Source organism: Fistularia commersonii, chromosome 2 (assembly GCF_037954325.1).
Source record: "Fistularia commersonii isolate RoL2024-O1a breed Wild chromosome 2, RoL_Fcom_v1.0, whole genome shotgun sequence".
NCBI lineage: Eukaryota > Metazoa > Chordata > Actinopteri > Syngnathiformes > Fistulariidae > Fistularia > Fistularia commersonii.
In genome coordinates, this window is record NC_141285.1 from 17,115,001 (window position 1) to 17,132,849 (window position 17,849).

The 17,849-nt window shown below is 38.5% G+C and overlaps 1 protein-coding gene across 1 annotated transcript in view; it reads right to left on the reverse strand.

The window, feature by feature from the left end:
• The window catches only part of lrmda (leucine rich melanocyte differentiation associated), a 212,751-nt gene that overhangs the window by 62,754 nt on the left and 132,148 nt on the right, over positions 1-17,849 (reverse strand). Inside the window, exons 3-4 of the mRNA XM_086171168.1 lie at positions 5,003-5,129; positions 3,378-3,517 (exon numbers count right to left, since the gene is read on the reverse strand). Coding sequence (XP_086027294.1) covers positions 3,378-3,517; positions 5,003-5,129 — 267 coding nt within the window. The remainder of the gene's footprint in view (positions 1-3,377; positions 3,518-5,002; positions 5,130-17,849) is intronic.

A 17,849-nucleotide genomic window follows, 5' to 3' on the forward strand; every position in this document is an offset into this window, starting at 1 on the left:
CGAAAGCAATGCATATTAAATGCCCAAATTAAGAAACCTTGAACGACTGTGTGTTTGCTCTGATTCAATGTTGATGGAGATTTAATGTTAATGATATTTTTCTGGTACGTTTATGCTTTCAAAACTGATAAGAATAAGTATGACATAAATAGCATGAAAGGAGATGCAACCCGTCTACCAGAGCTGTCAATCAGGCAGCATCACAGATGTCTCTCTAAGCTTTCAGACACACTCTGTCTTTCATTTGGAGGGAGAAAGATGTCAAAAGATAATAGTTAGCATACATAGATGACAACAGATCCTTTCAGAGGCAGGCAGGGAAAGAGGAACCAGTATGTCAGGACCGAGCTGGTCGCCAAAAAGGACATGCATGCAGCACCCAAAGTGCAGGGTGAGAAATGACATGGATATGGGCAGGGATGAGACCTGTGTGCAAAGAACCATGACAAATTGATGATGGCGATGGGGTGTGGAGGGGTGCAGGGGTGACGCTCATGTCAAGTTTTTAACACCTCGGGATTATAAGGTGAAGTTGCTTGAATCGCCGAACAGATTAGAAAAAAAGGTAAAGCAGACAAGGAAGCGCGAATACTATTCTGACCCGTATCTTAACTAGAACAAAGTGTTTTATTAATTGAACAGAGTAGGGTAAAACGGTTCTCCTTCTAACCCCAATTATAAGGTCTTTTTCAGATGAGAGCAGTAGCACTCAAATCTGAGATGTATTTTTTCTGTCCCGTGTCTCCATTCCTGTAAAGCACTTTGTTCAGAGCATTTCCATGATGAAATGTGAAGATGCCCTCGGGAGACATGTAGAAGGGTTATTCTTCATAGGTAACCTACCATCACAGGGTCAGAGCAGATGACAAGGCTCTGTCAGCCAGTAGGTATAGTAATAATTCGTTCCAACTACTGAGGATAAGACGGTGAAGAATCATTAGGAGACGGAGAAATGACAGACGGAGACATAAAAATGTAACTGTGCCAATATGTGTTGACTTTGGAGGAGATTGTGCCATTTCAATAAATTCAGATTTAAATTATATTAAGATCCCAAAACGGATTTCTTTAGATAAAGTTATTTGGTAGTTATACATTTTGGCAAGTAATGACAATGTTTAAAGAGTCTACAATATATTATCATTTAAATTATCCAGCTAAAATGTATTAGGGATATCAAATTAGGACTAAATTTGCTGCTATTGTATAGTTTTTCAACTGGGCAGAAGAGGTATTGATGAATTGAAAGCAATTATATTTTTCTTTCATAGAAATTCAAATAAAAAGGGTTAACCTCAATCTCTTTGCAATATAAAAATAATATAGACACATTTGATGAGAACACATATTGATGTAATGAATCTCAAAATAACCATTGTCAGAAATAGCTATCGTGCGACTGCATTTATGGCAGTGGCCAAAGCAGTTGAATAAACACAAGGCGCAGCTGATGGTTGGAGCAAAACAGGCCCAGACTCCTGCTTGACAGGATTCGAGCAGAGACAGGAGTCCCCTCTCTACGCTTTTTGACGGCATAGTTTCTGAGCTAAATAATCAGTAGCTACCCATATGATGGAATTAGAATGTATTTTTGTAGTACCACAAATAGCCACAAACGCATGGTTGGCTATGATAAAAGACATTTATTCTTCGAACAGACTATGAACTACAGGGTGAATGAACACTATATTTCTATGTCATTGTGCAAATTTAAGAACCAATACTGCACATGAGAGTATTTCATTTGAGACTACGAGTGCGCATGATGTATCTGGCTGAGTATTTATTGTCCAAGGCCAGTGCAGTCACGACCTGCATACAGCCTAACCTCGTCAGACATGAAATCTGCATCACGCTCAAATTGATGTTTAACTATGTGACACATTATGAATTTTACATTACATGGCCGTAGACGTTGTCACTCAAACCAGAACAGCTTTCCTCCCCAGTAAGATAAGCATGCGAGGAGAGGGGAGAAAGTGAGGCGGGTCGGGAATATGAGAGGCGGGAGGGAATTATTCAAGAAAGGCATGGGTGGTAAATGATTAATAGGCAACACAAAGTCAGAAACAAGCACTTAGGGCTAAAACAGACAAAAGAGAGTATGCTTTTCGCCTTTTATCACATTTCATGTAAAGGACCCTGACAAATGGTCGTCATATTGCATGGCTTGGGGCCTTGCTTGATGTTTAATGCATCATCTGCTCTGGTGAGGCAGGGTAGTAAACACTCATTTGTGGTGGTGAGTAGTCACACATGAAATCCATTTTGCAAACTGGAGTGTGGAGGGGCCAGTTGACAAAGCTTTTAGAGTGATGTGGTTGATTCCACAGTCTGCTTGTGAAATGTAGAGGGCTGGATGTTAAAATGAACGGAACATCTCCAAATCCATTACTTACAAAAAGTTGGTCTGAATAGCTCAGAATCAAATCTGTCTGAGAATATCAGGATACACAAAGATGGGTCTGTCTGCCTGCTTGTTCTTCAGAATGCATGGGTTAGGATTCTGTCACTGTGGATTACAAAACTAACTGGGCAGAATTATAGATAAATGGGTTTGGAAGAGTGCTCCATAATACTGGCAAATGGGGGGCATTGTTTTCCAGGCAAAAAAAAGAATTTAGATACCATGAACATTAGTGTATATTTACAGTATATATATGAGGACCTTGAAGTTAGCAAACAATTGATTACCTAAAAATTATCAAAGATCCATAAATATTAGAAAAACGCAATCTAGTTTAAACAGCTCAAAAATTACTAAGATCCAACACATAAAAATCAGAGATAAGATTACGCAAAAAATGAGATGAAAATCAAAACCCCTAAAATAAAAATGGCAAAATAGTAGCAATACAGTATTAAAACAATTATATTGATGGCCATTATAAGAAACCTTTTATTTTACAATTAAAGGCTAAATTATTGAAATAATACACACCAGGTCCTGATTAGGGTTGCTGTGTCTCATTCCTCCTGATTAAAAGCATTGAACAAGCATTACAAAAGCTGGTTATTTTTGTTGCATATGTGAAGAGGGACGACTTCAAGGTCGATCACTTGAGACCATGAAGACCTTACTCTCTTAATCCGGGTCTGGATATTATTTATGATATCAGCAAATTTGCACTTCACAGTCTCTGTTAGTGAAGCCAGATAATTAATTTAAATATTTTTTCTTTGGTCAGTAGCACCTAACAGCACAATATGAGTTGTAGTCCACCATATCCCCAACTATTGTGAGGTACTATCTCAGTCCCCTTTAAAAAATGAATTAAAACAAAATTAAAACCAAATAAAATTGAAATAGTGTATCTTGCTATTAATCTGTCTGTATGCCTGTAGCAGCATTGTGTTCCTCCATGTAGTTGACTGACCTGTATCTCTGATAGTCATCCTCATCCTTATCCGGACTGACCAGCTGGTTGGGGCAGGCCTCATTTCCCAGCAAGCTTAGGTACTTCAGTGATGGGGTTACATCAGCCAAGTGTTCCAGCAGGGCCTCAATATCAGTCAGGTGTCAAAGGGCGGATGTCAAGGACCTAGCGCTGTTAATTACATTAGCATTTACTACACACACAGCTCCTCCCAAGCCTGTCTGCACTAAAACACATCACTGTCAAATTTGCTGAGGTGCTCAAAGGGACTAGTCACCGGTTTTGTGAGACTGGGCAGACAGAAGGGCAATTTAAGGTGCAGGCTTTGGCATATCATAGTGACACAATTTGGCTGCTACTCTCTCTCTTTCTCTTCATCTCTTTCATTTCCTAGGTGGCCTGCTGCAGTATAGTGACAAAATGATGGATGCCCTGTGGTTCAAACAGTCCATGCTTCCCAGAGCCGTACTGTGGAAAACTTTTGCAAAATGTGGAAAAAACAAACAGCTCCTAAGCAGACACATTCATCACTAATACATTCACTTGGAAAATTGAACCCCAAAGTGTCAAAATACAACTGCACTAATGCGGCACTCAGCTATAAAATGGCACAGTGCCACGACAGGATGTACATAATTGGCCTATTAGCATGTACCGACCACTTCACAACCAAACTCAGCACACAGCCCCAGACGTACACTTCAAGGAGCCCCAGTTTTAATGTTGACTCTAGGAGTGTGTGTGTGTGTGTGTGTGTGTGTGCGTGTGTGTGTGTGTGTGTGCGTGTGTGTGTGTGTGTATGTTTGTGTGTGTGTGTGTTTCTGTGCTTAAATATGAGAGAGTGAACATCATTACCCAGTAGGAGCTTCACTACAAGAGAAAAACAGGACACATTGCTAAATTTGTTCTGAAGTGTAGAGAGGAAGTTAACACATCTTTAACTGATCATAAACAGCTTTGCATTTTGTCAGTGTCTTGACTTTAGGGTGCCTATGTTAATGCTGTGCATTGATGGCAAAAGTAGAACACACAGGGATATTATAATCAAACATAAAAAAAATAAATGAGTATATCGTTAATGCAAATAATATTATTCCACTAGTGCAAGCATCATGATACATGATGATACAGATTCATTATATTTATATTTTTAGTCAAAATGTTTGTATAATAATTCTAAATAATTACTTTATGAGTGCAATTATGACTGCAATAATTATGAGTAAAACTGCAAACACCAATAAAAAAACAAATATATACATTTAAAATTCAATTTTAGATGCTTTAAACTAAGGTTCTTAAAAAACAACAACAAATAACAAAAAACAAATTAAAAAACATGTTGTTGACTCTAATCTGATTCCACTAGAGGTCCCTGTGGCTCAAAAACAAAACCTGCATTTAGCTCTTCTCTGGACTTAAAATACTCCTGAACAACTGTGCCATTAAAAATCGGTCCTCTTAAAACAAGGGGAAATTTTTTTACTGATGTGTAATCGTGAAAGACTTAACAACTTAAACAACAAATTAACAACACATTTTTGTTAAAGCTTACATGTAGCATTGCATGTTTGGAGAGTATTGCACAGAACACGAGGGGAACAGTAGTTAGTCTAAAAGGATATTCGGTTTTTATTGAGTGTCAAGGTGTGGAGGCTGGGTAACCTGGGCAACCATAGGTCATTTCCTAGTAGATTGTTGTCAGCGATCAGTTCTTCCAGCTCAGCGAACATTTCGAGGCCTGCCAGTGACCTGCAATGATAAGGCAACGGGAAAACAGTTATGATCCTAAATCTGGCCAGGCCATGTTGTGCAGAAATAAATATTTCAGCTGTCCCCTCTTATACGCTCGGAGAGTATGGGTCCGGGCCTGTCAAGGAAGTGAATGACAAGAATTAGTGGAGCTGAGCTCCCCTGGCATGGTGAGGCATCCTTCAGTGGCTGGCAGGATGAGGGATGGGGGTCACTTGTGAGTAGCCAGGATTCAAAACAAAAGGCTTCAGAAATGCAGCGGGCAGGATGAATTTGTCAATGTCTTGTGCCTTGAGGCACCCGGTTTTGCCTGACCCTAACCCTCCATTCCCAAGACAAATCACTCTGTCACAGTTCACCTTCACTCCCCAGAGACAAATTTAACTTGTCATCCATCATTTTCACAGAAGAACTGGAATACATTCACAATCACAGATAGAAAGGACTGGAAACAGTTTTTTGCAACTATTCAGCCATAGGCTTCAGATTTCAATATCAACAAAGGGTCTTAACTGAATCTTGCTGTTCCGATGTTTTTATGACAATGCTGAAAGAGGTGAAAGTTCATCTCACCCTCCCTCTCCCCCCACACACAGATACACAGGTAGAAAAATGATGGAGGGAGATGTCAAGATTAATGTTAGGGCTCTGCAAAGTTCAAGCTCCAGAGGTTCACGATAGTAATGTGTGTTGCCTGAACCCTTTACACTGTCAGAACACTATATTAACTCTTTCTAGGTGACTTTATTGACATTTAATCGCCTGATGGTTTGTGCAGAGGAGGCAAAATATATACTTTTTTATCATCTGTAGTTCTCAAAGACACTAAGTGGCAGATTCTTACATTATAGAACAGTTTTGATTTTATTATTTTTATATTTTGTTAATATGTTTGAATATTTTTAATTGTTCTTTTGGTTTTAAAAAATTCCCATTTGCAGTATGATACAAGTTGCATCATTTAGATAATCTGTAAATTTTATTTACATGAATCAGTTATTATTACAAATATTACAACAGTGTCATACATCAGTCTGAGCTGATAACTCAGAAGACAAAGTAGACATACTAAAAACATCTTGAAACTACAAAACAAAGACTGTAAATATGTTATTGGCATGAAAAGGAAGAAAAACTAGAAGTCCTTTGTTGATTTAAAATGTGGCAGGTTGAGCTTCCTCATTTCAAAAAGACAGAGACAGAGATTCTGCAAGCACACACATTACACACAACACCAACCCATATGCTGGCAAAGCCGCTATCTGACAACCTCTTATCAGGTCTGATTAATGTTGAGGCTAGATGGATGAATGGTGAGATGTGCAACATTATAAGAGGTCAAAGAATTTGCATGCTCTGTCACGCTATTATGTTTGCTTACTACAAAATGTTAAGTCATTTATAATTCATTACCACAATTTACTGTAGTTTGTCTTTGCTTCTTCTCTGTAATTAGTCATTATATTATGAGTCTTTGAGTAGTACTAATTAGAAATGACCAAAGATAGTAAACATTTAGTGGCATGGAAGTATTTGAGATAGAAAATATTCATTGCACCAAACGTTAACGGTTATTGCTTTTATAATGTAGGTAAAAAAATAATATGTAAAAACAGAAGATACAACTAAACTGCATGTATAATCAACGTAAATATGTTGCTTGGCACAACTAAATACCACATTGGGTAAACATCAATTAATTTAGTGGTCGCTAACAAACTTGCCACCTGCATATATGTGTGTGTGTGTGTGTGTGTGTGTGTGTGTGTGTGTGTGTGTGTGTGTGTGTGTGCACACATGTCACGTGTGACAGAGGGAGGGAGAGAGACTGCAGTCCTGTGGGTTATGTTATTAGCTGCTTGGTTAAAGGGAGCCGCATGGCATAGGAGGGAGCCTTATTAATTGTTGTTTTCATGTCACCACTGCTGCGTGCACTGGCTGATTTAATCAGTTAAATTCACAGCCAGGGGAGAGTCACTGAGTCCCATCCAGCATTAACTACAGTACAGGGATTGAACTTCTAAATACCCACCAGCTTTCTTTGCTCTCTCCAGATTTCCATAGTTTATAGTTAAGCTTTTTATAAGCTTCCTTGTTTTAATTTGTGGCCTAGAAATCTAACAAAGTTTAAACACTGCAGCAAATGTACTTTATGGTTCCAAAAAAAATGCAGCTCTTGCTTTTACAAAGTTAATGATCTAAATTGACTTGAATCCCAAAGCCAGAGAAATTTAGTAAATGGCAATCACTGACAAATTACATTGACAATATATTTATTGAATGCAGTATACAGTTAAAAAAAAGCTTTTTTTAATGACACTATACTTCTAACATGCTCAGACTGATGTGGGCATTAAACCTTGATCTTTTGTTCCCTGGAAAATGTAGATCTAAGTAGTCCCTACTGTCACTCTCCTTAAACCATTTTTAATACATTAATAAATACGAACAGCTGTAGATGAAACTCAGTGTTTGCAACGATCAACATTGTTTGTTAAAAGGATAGTTTTGACTGTGCATGTCAAATGTGTAAGTATCTGAGACACTTGGGAAAATTGCATTTTTTTTAATTATTATTGTATAATAGGAAGCGATGAAATGCCTTTTCATCAGAAAGACAGAAAGTGAGAGTGAGAGAGTGATAGAGAGAGAGAAAATCATAATCATCTGCTGTCATCCTGCCGACCGACCTCACAAGTAAATGTTCAAATATTTAACTAGAGCAACAGGAAGCACCAGAGGATATGATAAACCAGACAAGGACAAAGTAGAGGAGAAAGTGACCCAAACAGCAGACCTGCCAGATCGATAGACTAATGCTAATGCAGATATAGTGATTGATAAACCACTGCTGACAACAGAGGGGAGAAAACTCTCAACCATTATTGGCTAAAATGTCAGTTACTCTATCCAATGTTGTACACAAGTGTCATGTCACATATCCTCAAGCAACAAATGAAAAATGGAAAATGCCAGCCTTAGCTCTTTTACATGTGTTGCAGTCTCACCTAATGTCTGCTGCCTAAATGAATCCTACAGTAGATGGTACTTTTAGAACAACTCAATACCATAGATCAAGTGGACCTTAGAGCAACAACCATCCCGTCTTAAGGTATTGGAGTATGTTTTTTTTTTATATATATTGAATATACTGATATATTTCATAAAAATAAAACAAAATATAAAGTTGCGTTTCTATTTTTAACCTAAAAAGTTTATACACCCAAAGTCCACATTTAAAGATCTGATATATTCTTATAGGTCACAGTAATGCAGAAATGCAATGCACTATATTCCAAATGTAGAGGCCAAAACTGCAGAGTGACAGGTCTACTGGCGTCCTGTTCAGAGGGCAACAGATAAATGCTTGATGAATTGACCAATACCGAGGCAATGATGGCCTCCATATGTGCATAATGGACTATTCAGAGCACACTTCAGATTGCTTGCCAGGATAAGGTACCGTAATGAATGGAGGAAGGGAGTGGACCTAGGAAACCCTGCATGTGGATTGGCTTCAATAAACTTAATAAGAAAGCTGGATGAAGGCAGGCCAGGAGGGGAAGTGGGTTACTGAGTTATTCACCCTGAAATAGTCTTTAAATATTATGATGGATTTTGTTGCATTCTAGCATATAATATTTTTTTCTCTTTTCCAAAAAATAACTTTAATTATCAAATCTAAAAATTGTATTTTCTTTCAAAATAACTTCACAGCAATGACTCTGTGGTGCTTTAATTGGACTGCGTGCAGAGTAAGCAACTTGAGACATCTTTTTTTTCTTAAACAAATTTAATGCTGCAAGAGGTTTTTATTGTTTTTAATAAATTGTTCATGTTATATCATTTGGAAAAAAAGAAATTGAATATCCCACACATTTTGTGTACATTTTGTCCAGCAAAATCTCATGAAATGTTACTATTAAAATTGGCCAGCCCAGAAAGAGGTTCAGGGGTGTTTAGTCTGAGCAATTTTTTTAAAGCTCACTGGAAATCCGAAAAGTTTTGAGGGAGACCAGACCAATTTGCTTAGTAATTTTGTGTTGGCAATGCCAGGCAACCTCAGCGGTGAAAAAGCGATATCCAGAGTAGATTCAAGGTTACAACAACTCGTACTAGTTACATCTTGATGTAAATATCTGACGTTGAGGTCAGAGAAATGACCTGGGTAGGAGAAAGATTACACTGTTCTCTTTGGCTGCTTATTACATTATAAGATCACAAGTACAGGGTGAGACATGTGGTGGGTTGTGCAGTGTGTTATTGTGCATTATTGTTTGCACAAATTCTAAGAAATTACAAATTACAGTATGCTGAATGACTTTTGCTGTACCATGGTAACACAATGCAGTGATCCAAGAAACTTACCATCTGCTAGTCAAACTGTCATTCGCAGAGCTTAGAATCCTTCTCAGTTTTGTTTCACTGAATGTAAGTATACTTAAGATAAATGTTCTTGATACAAATGAAATAAAAACAACAGTATTTTTTTGTGTTTTCCACCACAATTCAATTCACAATATAAAAGTGGACAAAACTGTAATAAACCTTTTTTTTTCTTCCATACAAATAACAAAGTAAAAGGCTAAGGTTTCACTTTGTGTGATTTCTATCTCCACTAAAAAACTACAAATCTATCAAACTAAAAGCCTTGGATAATTTAATGAAAAGAACTGTGGATTGACTCACTCACCATAAAGCTAGTATTGATATAAATGAATTTAGGAAACAGAAACAGTTAATTTTTTCACCCCATGTCCTGGACTTTTTATTTTGTTTGTTTTTCATATCAATCAAACTCACAAGTAAATAATTATAGCATGTGCAAATGAGAAAAGCACAGGTAGGGTGCCGAATAACGCTATGATATGTTAATTCACTGTCAGTCAATAAATCAGTCAGTTAGACAAAGCTGCACTTTACCATTCAAATCCTCAAAGATGTCATAATAAATGTTTTTAAAAAAGCATCAAAACTGTGTCTGGAATAATCTAAATGACATAATCTGTATATTAACTATGAATAAGTATATTCATGCACCAAAATGTTCCTACAACACAGTGCTGATCAGGACTGCTCCGGCATTCTTACCCCCAGCTACAGTTTATGGCCTTAATACATCTCTGTATATGCATCTCTGATGGTGATGGTGAATTAGACTGCCATTCAGTCTATATCTCCCCTAAGCCTCCCACTTTCTCATCCTTAGCTCCCTCACACCTGTCAGTGTGGCACACTCTTTTTGTATTGTAAGGCCTCAGGTGGCAGTCATTTAAAGATCACACGTCCGAGACACATATAGCCGCCCCTGAATGCATGTCAATTCACACATGGGAAGTGGATTACACGTCCCTTTCTGGGTAGTGCAAATTGCTATTAATGGCAATGCAAATCATTAGAATGCATCGCGTGTTGCCAGCAAATCACTTCTTTATGTATGTTAAATTTTAATCCATTTTGGATATTGTGCTATAATTGTTGTCGGAAGCCTGTTGCTGAAAACCCTCACTGCAAAGCCTTCTCTTGGAGGTGGTATACAAAATTTACAGAGGATTAGATCATGTCAAAATTGATTTAGGTAGGCAAAAAAGGGGGGGGAAATTACAACAGAATGTAGTCGGATTGGGTATTTTTGATGAGAAGTTAAATATAACTACTCATATTGACTTAGAAATAGAAACTTATGAGAAAGATGCAGATTCTATGACGTGTTTTTTTTCTATGATTTAGACTGACAATATCACGGTGAGCTCCATAGAATGTGAATTATAGACTACTTCTGTGGATACCTCTGCTGAGTGTTTGAGGTTAATATTCACTCTCAGAGTCATTAGTGCTGGCTGAGGAGTTAAGAGTACAGTAAATCAGATGGGAAGCAAACCTGTCAATTTAAACTGGCCCACAAATACACACCCGCAAACAGTTGGGGCTATTCTAAATCAAAGCTACTGTAGTAAGGTCAGTATGATCCGGCCTCATGCTACTCATTACACCTCCAGTCCCTGTATTATTAATGACCCTGGATCAACCCTGTCCCTGGGTAAAGGGCCTGACAACATTCTTGTCAGGTTCAGCCTCATAAGCTTAGTTTGACACTAGTTTGGCCCTGGAGAAAGCCAAAGCTCTGACCTGACCAAGGTTTACCAGTCGGCTGTCTCTTTAACAGTGATAGAACATCACGGGAGAATATCTCTTTTACGGGTTCCTGCAAGTGTCTTCTGCTGCACACCAATAAACAATGACAGCTTCTTCATATGTTTATCATTACACTGTGAAATAAATCATTAGACAAAAGACGAAAGGAGTATATTTTCAAGCCCATGCTTCTTGAGCACGATCTAACCCTCCCTCCTTATATTGCCTGGAATGTGCTCACAGTACAGCCATGCGTCTTGTGAATGTTTGTATTGAAAGATTAGTTGTCTATCCACATGACAAATGCCCTCCTTCTTCAGTGAGCAGAAGCTGAAAATCAATTCACTGATGCCATCTCAGTCAGTGAGGACATCAATGTGCCACAAACAAGCACACATAAGCTCTCTTGCCTGCTGGACAAGCTTACACATTTTCAATACTGTAATAGTGTGAAATTAAAGTGACAGGATCAATCAACCACGGCATATGTTTATATGCACAGCATGTGAAATGATATAGCATGATGTAGAGAAAATACATAGAAGGTATGAGGTACATGGATTTGTCACCAGAGAGTTGTGCTCTTTTAATGAACTAAAATAACAATAATGGATACTGCTAACTGTGGAGAAGAATCACCCAGTGCTGTCTGCCTGTATGCTCTGTCATTACACTGTTCCGACTCAGTGCCTGTCAACATTTCCCTGAGAGAGGGAGCCATTCCGCTTAACATTTGAGTGAGTTCAACTGTCAACTGCCAGCTATTTGTATGCCTCGGCATCCACCTAATAGCAAATAATCACTACCCCACGCTCTCTTCATGGCAAATGATCGATGTTGTCTTGAAGTCTGATGGATGACCCTGCCACAGTGATGTCCAGACATGCATTAAAAAACACCTCTATGAAATGTCTGTCAGTCCAATGAAGCGGCGAACACAAAATCAGACACGTGTGCAAACACTGACAGTGGGAAGAGTGTGCAATGCTCAAATGGAAAATGAAGAGAGTGAAGAAAAACTGTAATTCAGTGGGAAAATGAAAAATGAAAAATAAAAAAACATAAAATTATACAAGAACAGAAAAGTTAATTCCTCTATATGAGCTGATAAATGTATAATGATGCAGGAACTGGGGTGTGATAGGTAGAGTGTATTACAAGAGGCAGACTACACAAGTACCACCTGGGAGGCCTCGTTTCTTCCTCTCACTGTCTGCCTCGTTCCCCCTCTCAAACACACAAACAGCTTCCTATTACCCCTCAGTGTTCAGATTAAAATGCACAGCATCACAATCTTTGATCTCCCACTTGCTGACACAAATCCTTTCAAGCCTCAACATTTTCCTGCAAAGGTAATTAGTGCTAATTAAAAAGTTTCGAAAGCAGTCCGCGGCTGCTGTTGATGTTGCCGCTGCTGCTGCTGCTGCTGCTGCTGGAGCTTGAATATGCACAATGTCAGATTACTCATCTATACACCCTCCCCGAGACTTGCGGATATACACGTCAGCTCTGCTCCTGCCTCTTCGCTGCAAAGGATCCCAAAACAAGTCAGCCTAGAACATTTACAGAAGCGGAATCGAAACTGGAGGCCCAGTGAGGAGTCTGTTGAGTGGTTCTTCCCCCCTGACAAACCTGTGCTCCACAGGATAACATGTAATGACACATGTAATAAATACAAATCCCACAACTACACAGGTGTAGTCAGTAATTGGAATAACCCAACTCAGGAGGGGGGCGTTTAAATATGAAGTAATTAACTTGATAAGGGATTCAATTTACTGAAAGTATAATTCCAAAGAAACATTCCAGGCGGTATAGCCACAACTCACATAATGATAACAAATTTTCTTAATCTCTAGTGGCATAATGAATGACCACGTAAGTAATTAAAAGAACTTCCTGTTCAGTGTGATTCTAATCATTTAAGATAAAGATGCAACTCTAGCAGTCTAATGGTACTATCACTAATTCAATGGGTTGGCTTATTGCTTTCATCAGGGCTTTTATTATGATATAATTAGCTGTCTTTATAGCATATTATTAAATGCATCACTTTGTGTCAGATAGCGAGGCATCTCAGAAATGACACAAGCAAAAAACTATAATTCCACAGTGTTTTAAAACAAATGATAACTAGACAAGTACTCTTGGCAACCCATGTTTCAAGCCTTTTCCCCCTCTCTGTCGTAGTCCTGCTTTGTGCTATATCTCTGGTGAAAAAAACATCATCAGTATAAACTACAGTGACAAAGCACAAACAATGACCTATTGGGGCAGCTTGGGTTAGTGTTTAAAGATTCTGAGATCCATCTTAAATTGGGTGTGCCATGTATGATGACTCTTGAGATGACAGTAAGAGGTCCTAGTACATTTTGACACAGAGAAGCCTAATGATAGGATTAATGACTGACATATAGGTGTGTTGAATAAAAAAAATGAAAAAAGTAACGCTTTTGTTTTGACCTTTGGGACAGTTCTTTCTTTTGCTGATTTTGTTTTCTGCTTTGTCTTATAGGATTGAAGATGATAATAAAACATGTCACCGCAGAAGATAGTTTGAAATTAAATGCATCATTTTAATTTAAACCTTACATTCTCTGTGACATTTCTGTCAATACATAATTGGCGCTGAATTCCAGTTATGATGTACATATTTATCATTTAGTTTGAGACACTCAAAGACACGAACAGATCTGTTACTTTGATAGGATGGCAGTGAAATGGGGGGAATAGAACCACCACAATTCAAGTGTTAAGCTGTCAGTTAAGGTTTTTGTCATAAACCTGTGCATAAGATGCATGATTAGAGCTCAAATAAATAAACAAACTAAGCTGCAAGCTCAAATGAGTCTCTTTGTTCCAGTGAGGTAAGAAATATTCAAAGTACATTTTACTTAAGGAATTAGTGTGTGATAGTGCAATTGTAAATGTAAGTATTTTACAAAGTCCATTCTTTCAAGAATGCCTACAGACAGAATACACTTGTTTGACTATAAAGGAAAGGGGGAGTTTTTCTTGGGTAAAAACAAACCCGCAATATAAGATCAAATGATCTATACACACAGCTCAAATAATGGATGATCAGACAGCCATGGTGAACTAACATTGTCTTTCTTTTATTGATGATTGCCTTTCTGTTGGTGTTCTTCCTTGGCATGACAGCTTAAGAGAATGTATGTGATCGACAATCCAGCAGTTCAAATCCAAGGCAGCAGTACAGCTCACTGTAAAAAAAAGAGAGTAAATCCCTCCCATCCTTTTTTGTCCGCTTTATCCACTTGCAAGCCTCTCTCTGTGTCTTACAGCTGGCCCATTACCTTTCCAGAGTGAGGCTCATTATGAAAGGCAAGTTGAGTCAAATTTTTCTGTAATTCAGCAGAGGTGAATTGCTGTCAACATCATTAAACCTCATTTCTCCAACTCACTTCAGTACTTATGAAGTGTTCCTTATTGTGTAATGATCCAAATCTCTACTCCAAATCTCCTCTCTTCAAAGACCCTGGAGGACATACCACCCATACAGCTGTCTGACATGCTAAAGGGCCAGATTAAACATGGCTCCATCATTACATTCTTCTTTGTGCTTAAACAGGTTGGGAATTTCTTCCTGCGCTTAATCTAACATGTGTCACTCCTCAGAAGGAAAAAAGAGGAAAGACAATCAACAGACTCAAAAAGTGCAACCAAAGAAGAGTTATGAATTGTGGACCCAAGAGTCTCATATTTGTGGCGTTATCTTCAGCTTAAACTTGCAGCTTTTTAAATTTATCAGCTAAAGACCAAACCTATGCCAAATGCTTAGCTCCTTCCCCTTCATGAAAAAAGTAAACTGTTTACTGATAGTTCACTGATCTCATAAGGCAATTGGTCAGGCTGGCTCCATGGCAAATTACAGTGAGAGCTGCCCTGCTTATCATGCTAGATGTCCTCTGAGTCCTGTCTTAAGAGAGGCATCCTTTGTGAATCTGCCATTGTGTTCCCCAAGTGCTCAGTGTCATGCTATGAGATGTCCCCCAGGCCTTGTATTGGGGGAAGCCTCTTTTGTGCAGGAACCATTATGCGTCCACAGCGCTGAACCCCCTGCTAGGTATGAACATAGAAAAGGTGCAGCAGGGGGATGCTTCTCAGGGCCCTAAGACCTACAGTAAATCTTCAAACAATTTAGACGAACAAAAACGGTTGCTGTGCTGTGGAGAACGTCGACAAGCAAAAGCAGATGAATAAGCAACATCAATTACTGTGGCTTTGACCTGCAAGCTCCCACACCATGGCACACATTTCACACCAAATCGCCCCAGATTGAAGTTGACACTGCTGGAGTGGAAACACTGACCCCTCACAAGGCTAGTGCTTCAAACTTAAGACCAGAGAAAGATGGGGGAGTAAAAAACTACATAGACCAGGGCCAATGTGGGGGGAGGGGGGATGAATATAAAGGAAAAAAAGCAACACATAATAGGTCCTAGTTTGTTTCAAAGTGAGACAAAATGGCTCAATTTGAGCGCTTAGGCCATCAAATTGGGCCAGCTGAGGTACAAGAGGAACATGCAACAGGACAACCGCATCAGGCCACTGATAAGGAGTCTATATGAGAAACAAAGCCGGATGTCCAACAGGCTTACGATTGAACCTGTGGACTGGACCTTCTTTAAAGGTTGTTAGAACCAAAAGTGTTGCTTCCCCAGAGCCCTTTTACTCCTGCACATAAAGCCTCCCTCTACTTAGTAAGCTTGGACAAAGGCAAAATAAAAACATGGGTCACATTCGTACATTTCACAGCACACAGTAGAAGTAGTATGTTCCTTAAGCATGATTTTCAAGTGAAGAGAGACCTCTATAAAGTTATCTTGTGCTTTCTGTTTCTCTTGATACTGTGATTGGGAAAATAAGTAAATAAATAAAAAAGGCAAGGTGAGAGGGGAGCCTGCAGTCCAATCACAGTTTGCTGATACACTGTTTATCATTTAATTAGCAATTTTTATGGAAACAAAAGAAAAAGTGTAGCAACTTGTCAAGAAGACACAGTCTAGAGTCCAGGAGCAGCTCAGTAATACATACATTTTGTAACCATCATGCTCGAGCATGCCCTGGGGAAAGAGAAAAAGTTTGGGGTTCAAGTTTTTGGATTTTGTCATCCATATAATACTTGTTAATATGATATGGGATACAAATCCTGAGCATCTCTTTGAGAAATCTACGAAAAGTAAAATGAACAAGAAGTGTCATTGAAGCTGTAGAAAAGGCTGTTGTGTGGCTTGATTTACTCATACACATAGACATATATGAAACTAAATTAATTCAGTTAATATCCTCAAATAAATAGTAATCAGCACACAAAACATCCCAAGACTAGACAATTCTTCTGGTTTTCTGCAAAAAGAAACCTAAATAATCTTAGATAATATGCAAATATGCAGAACAACACAGAACAGACTATTTAAGATTACAAAAAACTTACTATACAATTTCCAATTGGATACAGGGACTACTAATCAATCAAAGGCTGTCGCCAATTTTATGTCCATGAAACCCTGACACATTTAGAGACAGATCCCAGGGATGAGAGTGATAAAAGAGAAATATCAAATCCTGACATCGTCACAAATGTGTGTAATACTTAAACGTGAGAACCTGTTTCAAGCTATAGCACCACTATCATCTTAATACCTGATCACAAAGAATCAAATAGAATGATAATGGGGGAACTTAAGTAGTCAGTTAGTCTGTCACTCAGTTCGTCAGTCAGCCAGACCTTCAATCAGACAGCCAGTAAGTCTTTGCAAATGGAAATCCAGAAAAGGGGGAGATGAAAATCATTTTATCTAGTTGACACACATTACAACAGAGAATTTCAAAAGAGTGAAATGGACGCTCTCAGGTCAATTAAGGTGTCAAGGCTGTCAGCTAGCAATGAAATATATACCTTTGAAGAACAATTTACTTGAGGGATGCGGTAAAAGGATGGGAAGAGTCTGTTTAACACAGAGACCATATAAGAGACGATAGAGTAAAAATGTGACATCAAAATGGAGCCTTTTTTGCTAAGAACACTTTGTCAGGAGAGGCAGACTGGACCCATTGTCTGAAGTAGATTGTCAAGGAATATTGTCTCCCTGTCCAGTACTGACCCACAGCAGACACATGGATCTTCATAATTTACAAAGTAATTGGGAACAAATAAACAGTATCACACACACATGAAAAAAAGCAAAACTTGTAGTTTCTTTAGCCTTTATTTATGTTTTATTAAGGGTCCAAATATAAATGTCCCCGCTGATGTTCAAGATATAAAATACTAACCTTGAGACAGTGATTGACAGAGAGAATTATGAATAATTGCAGTGTCAGAAAGGGAGACAGCTGTAGGATGAGATTCCGTGTCATTTAGACAATCAGAAACTTAAAAGGCAATGTGACACATTTCTCCCCTCCATTCGACCGGCTCCTGACGTGGCTGGTGATAATTTCCAGGAGACAGTGAAAGAGAGACAGAAAAGAGTGACTATAGGGAGGACAAATGAAAATGGAAGTCACTGAGAGAAAGGTGTGATTTCTCTTCTTCCATATGCAGTGTGGGCCAAGTGA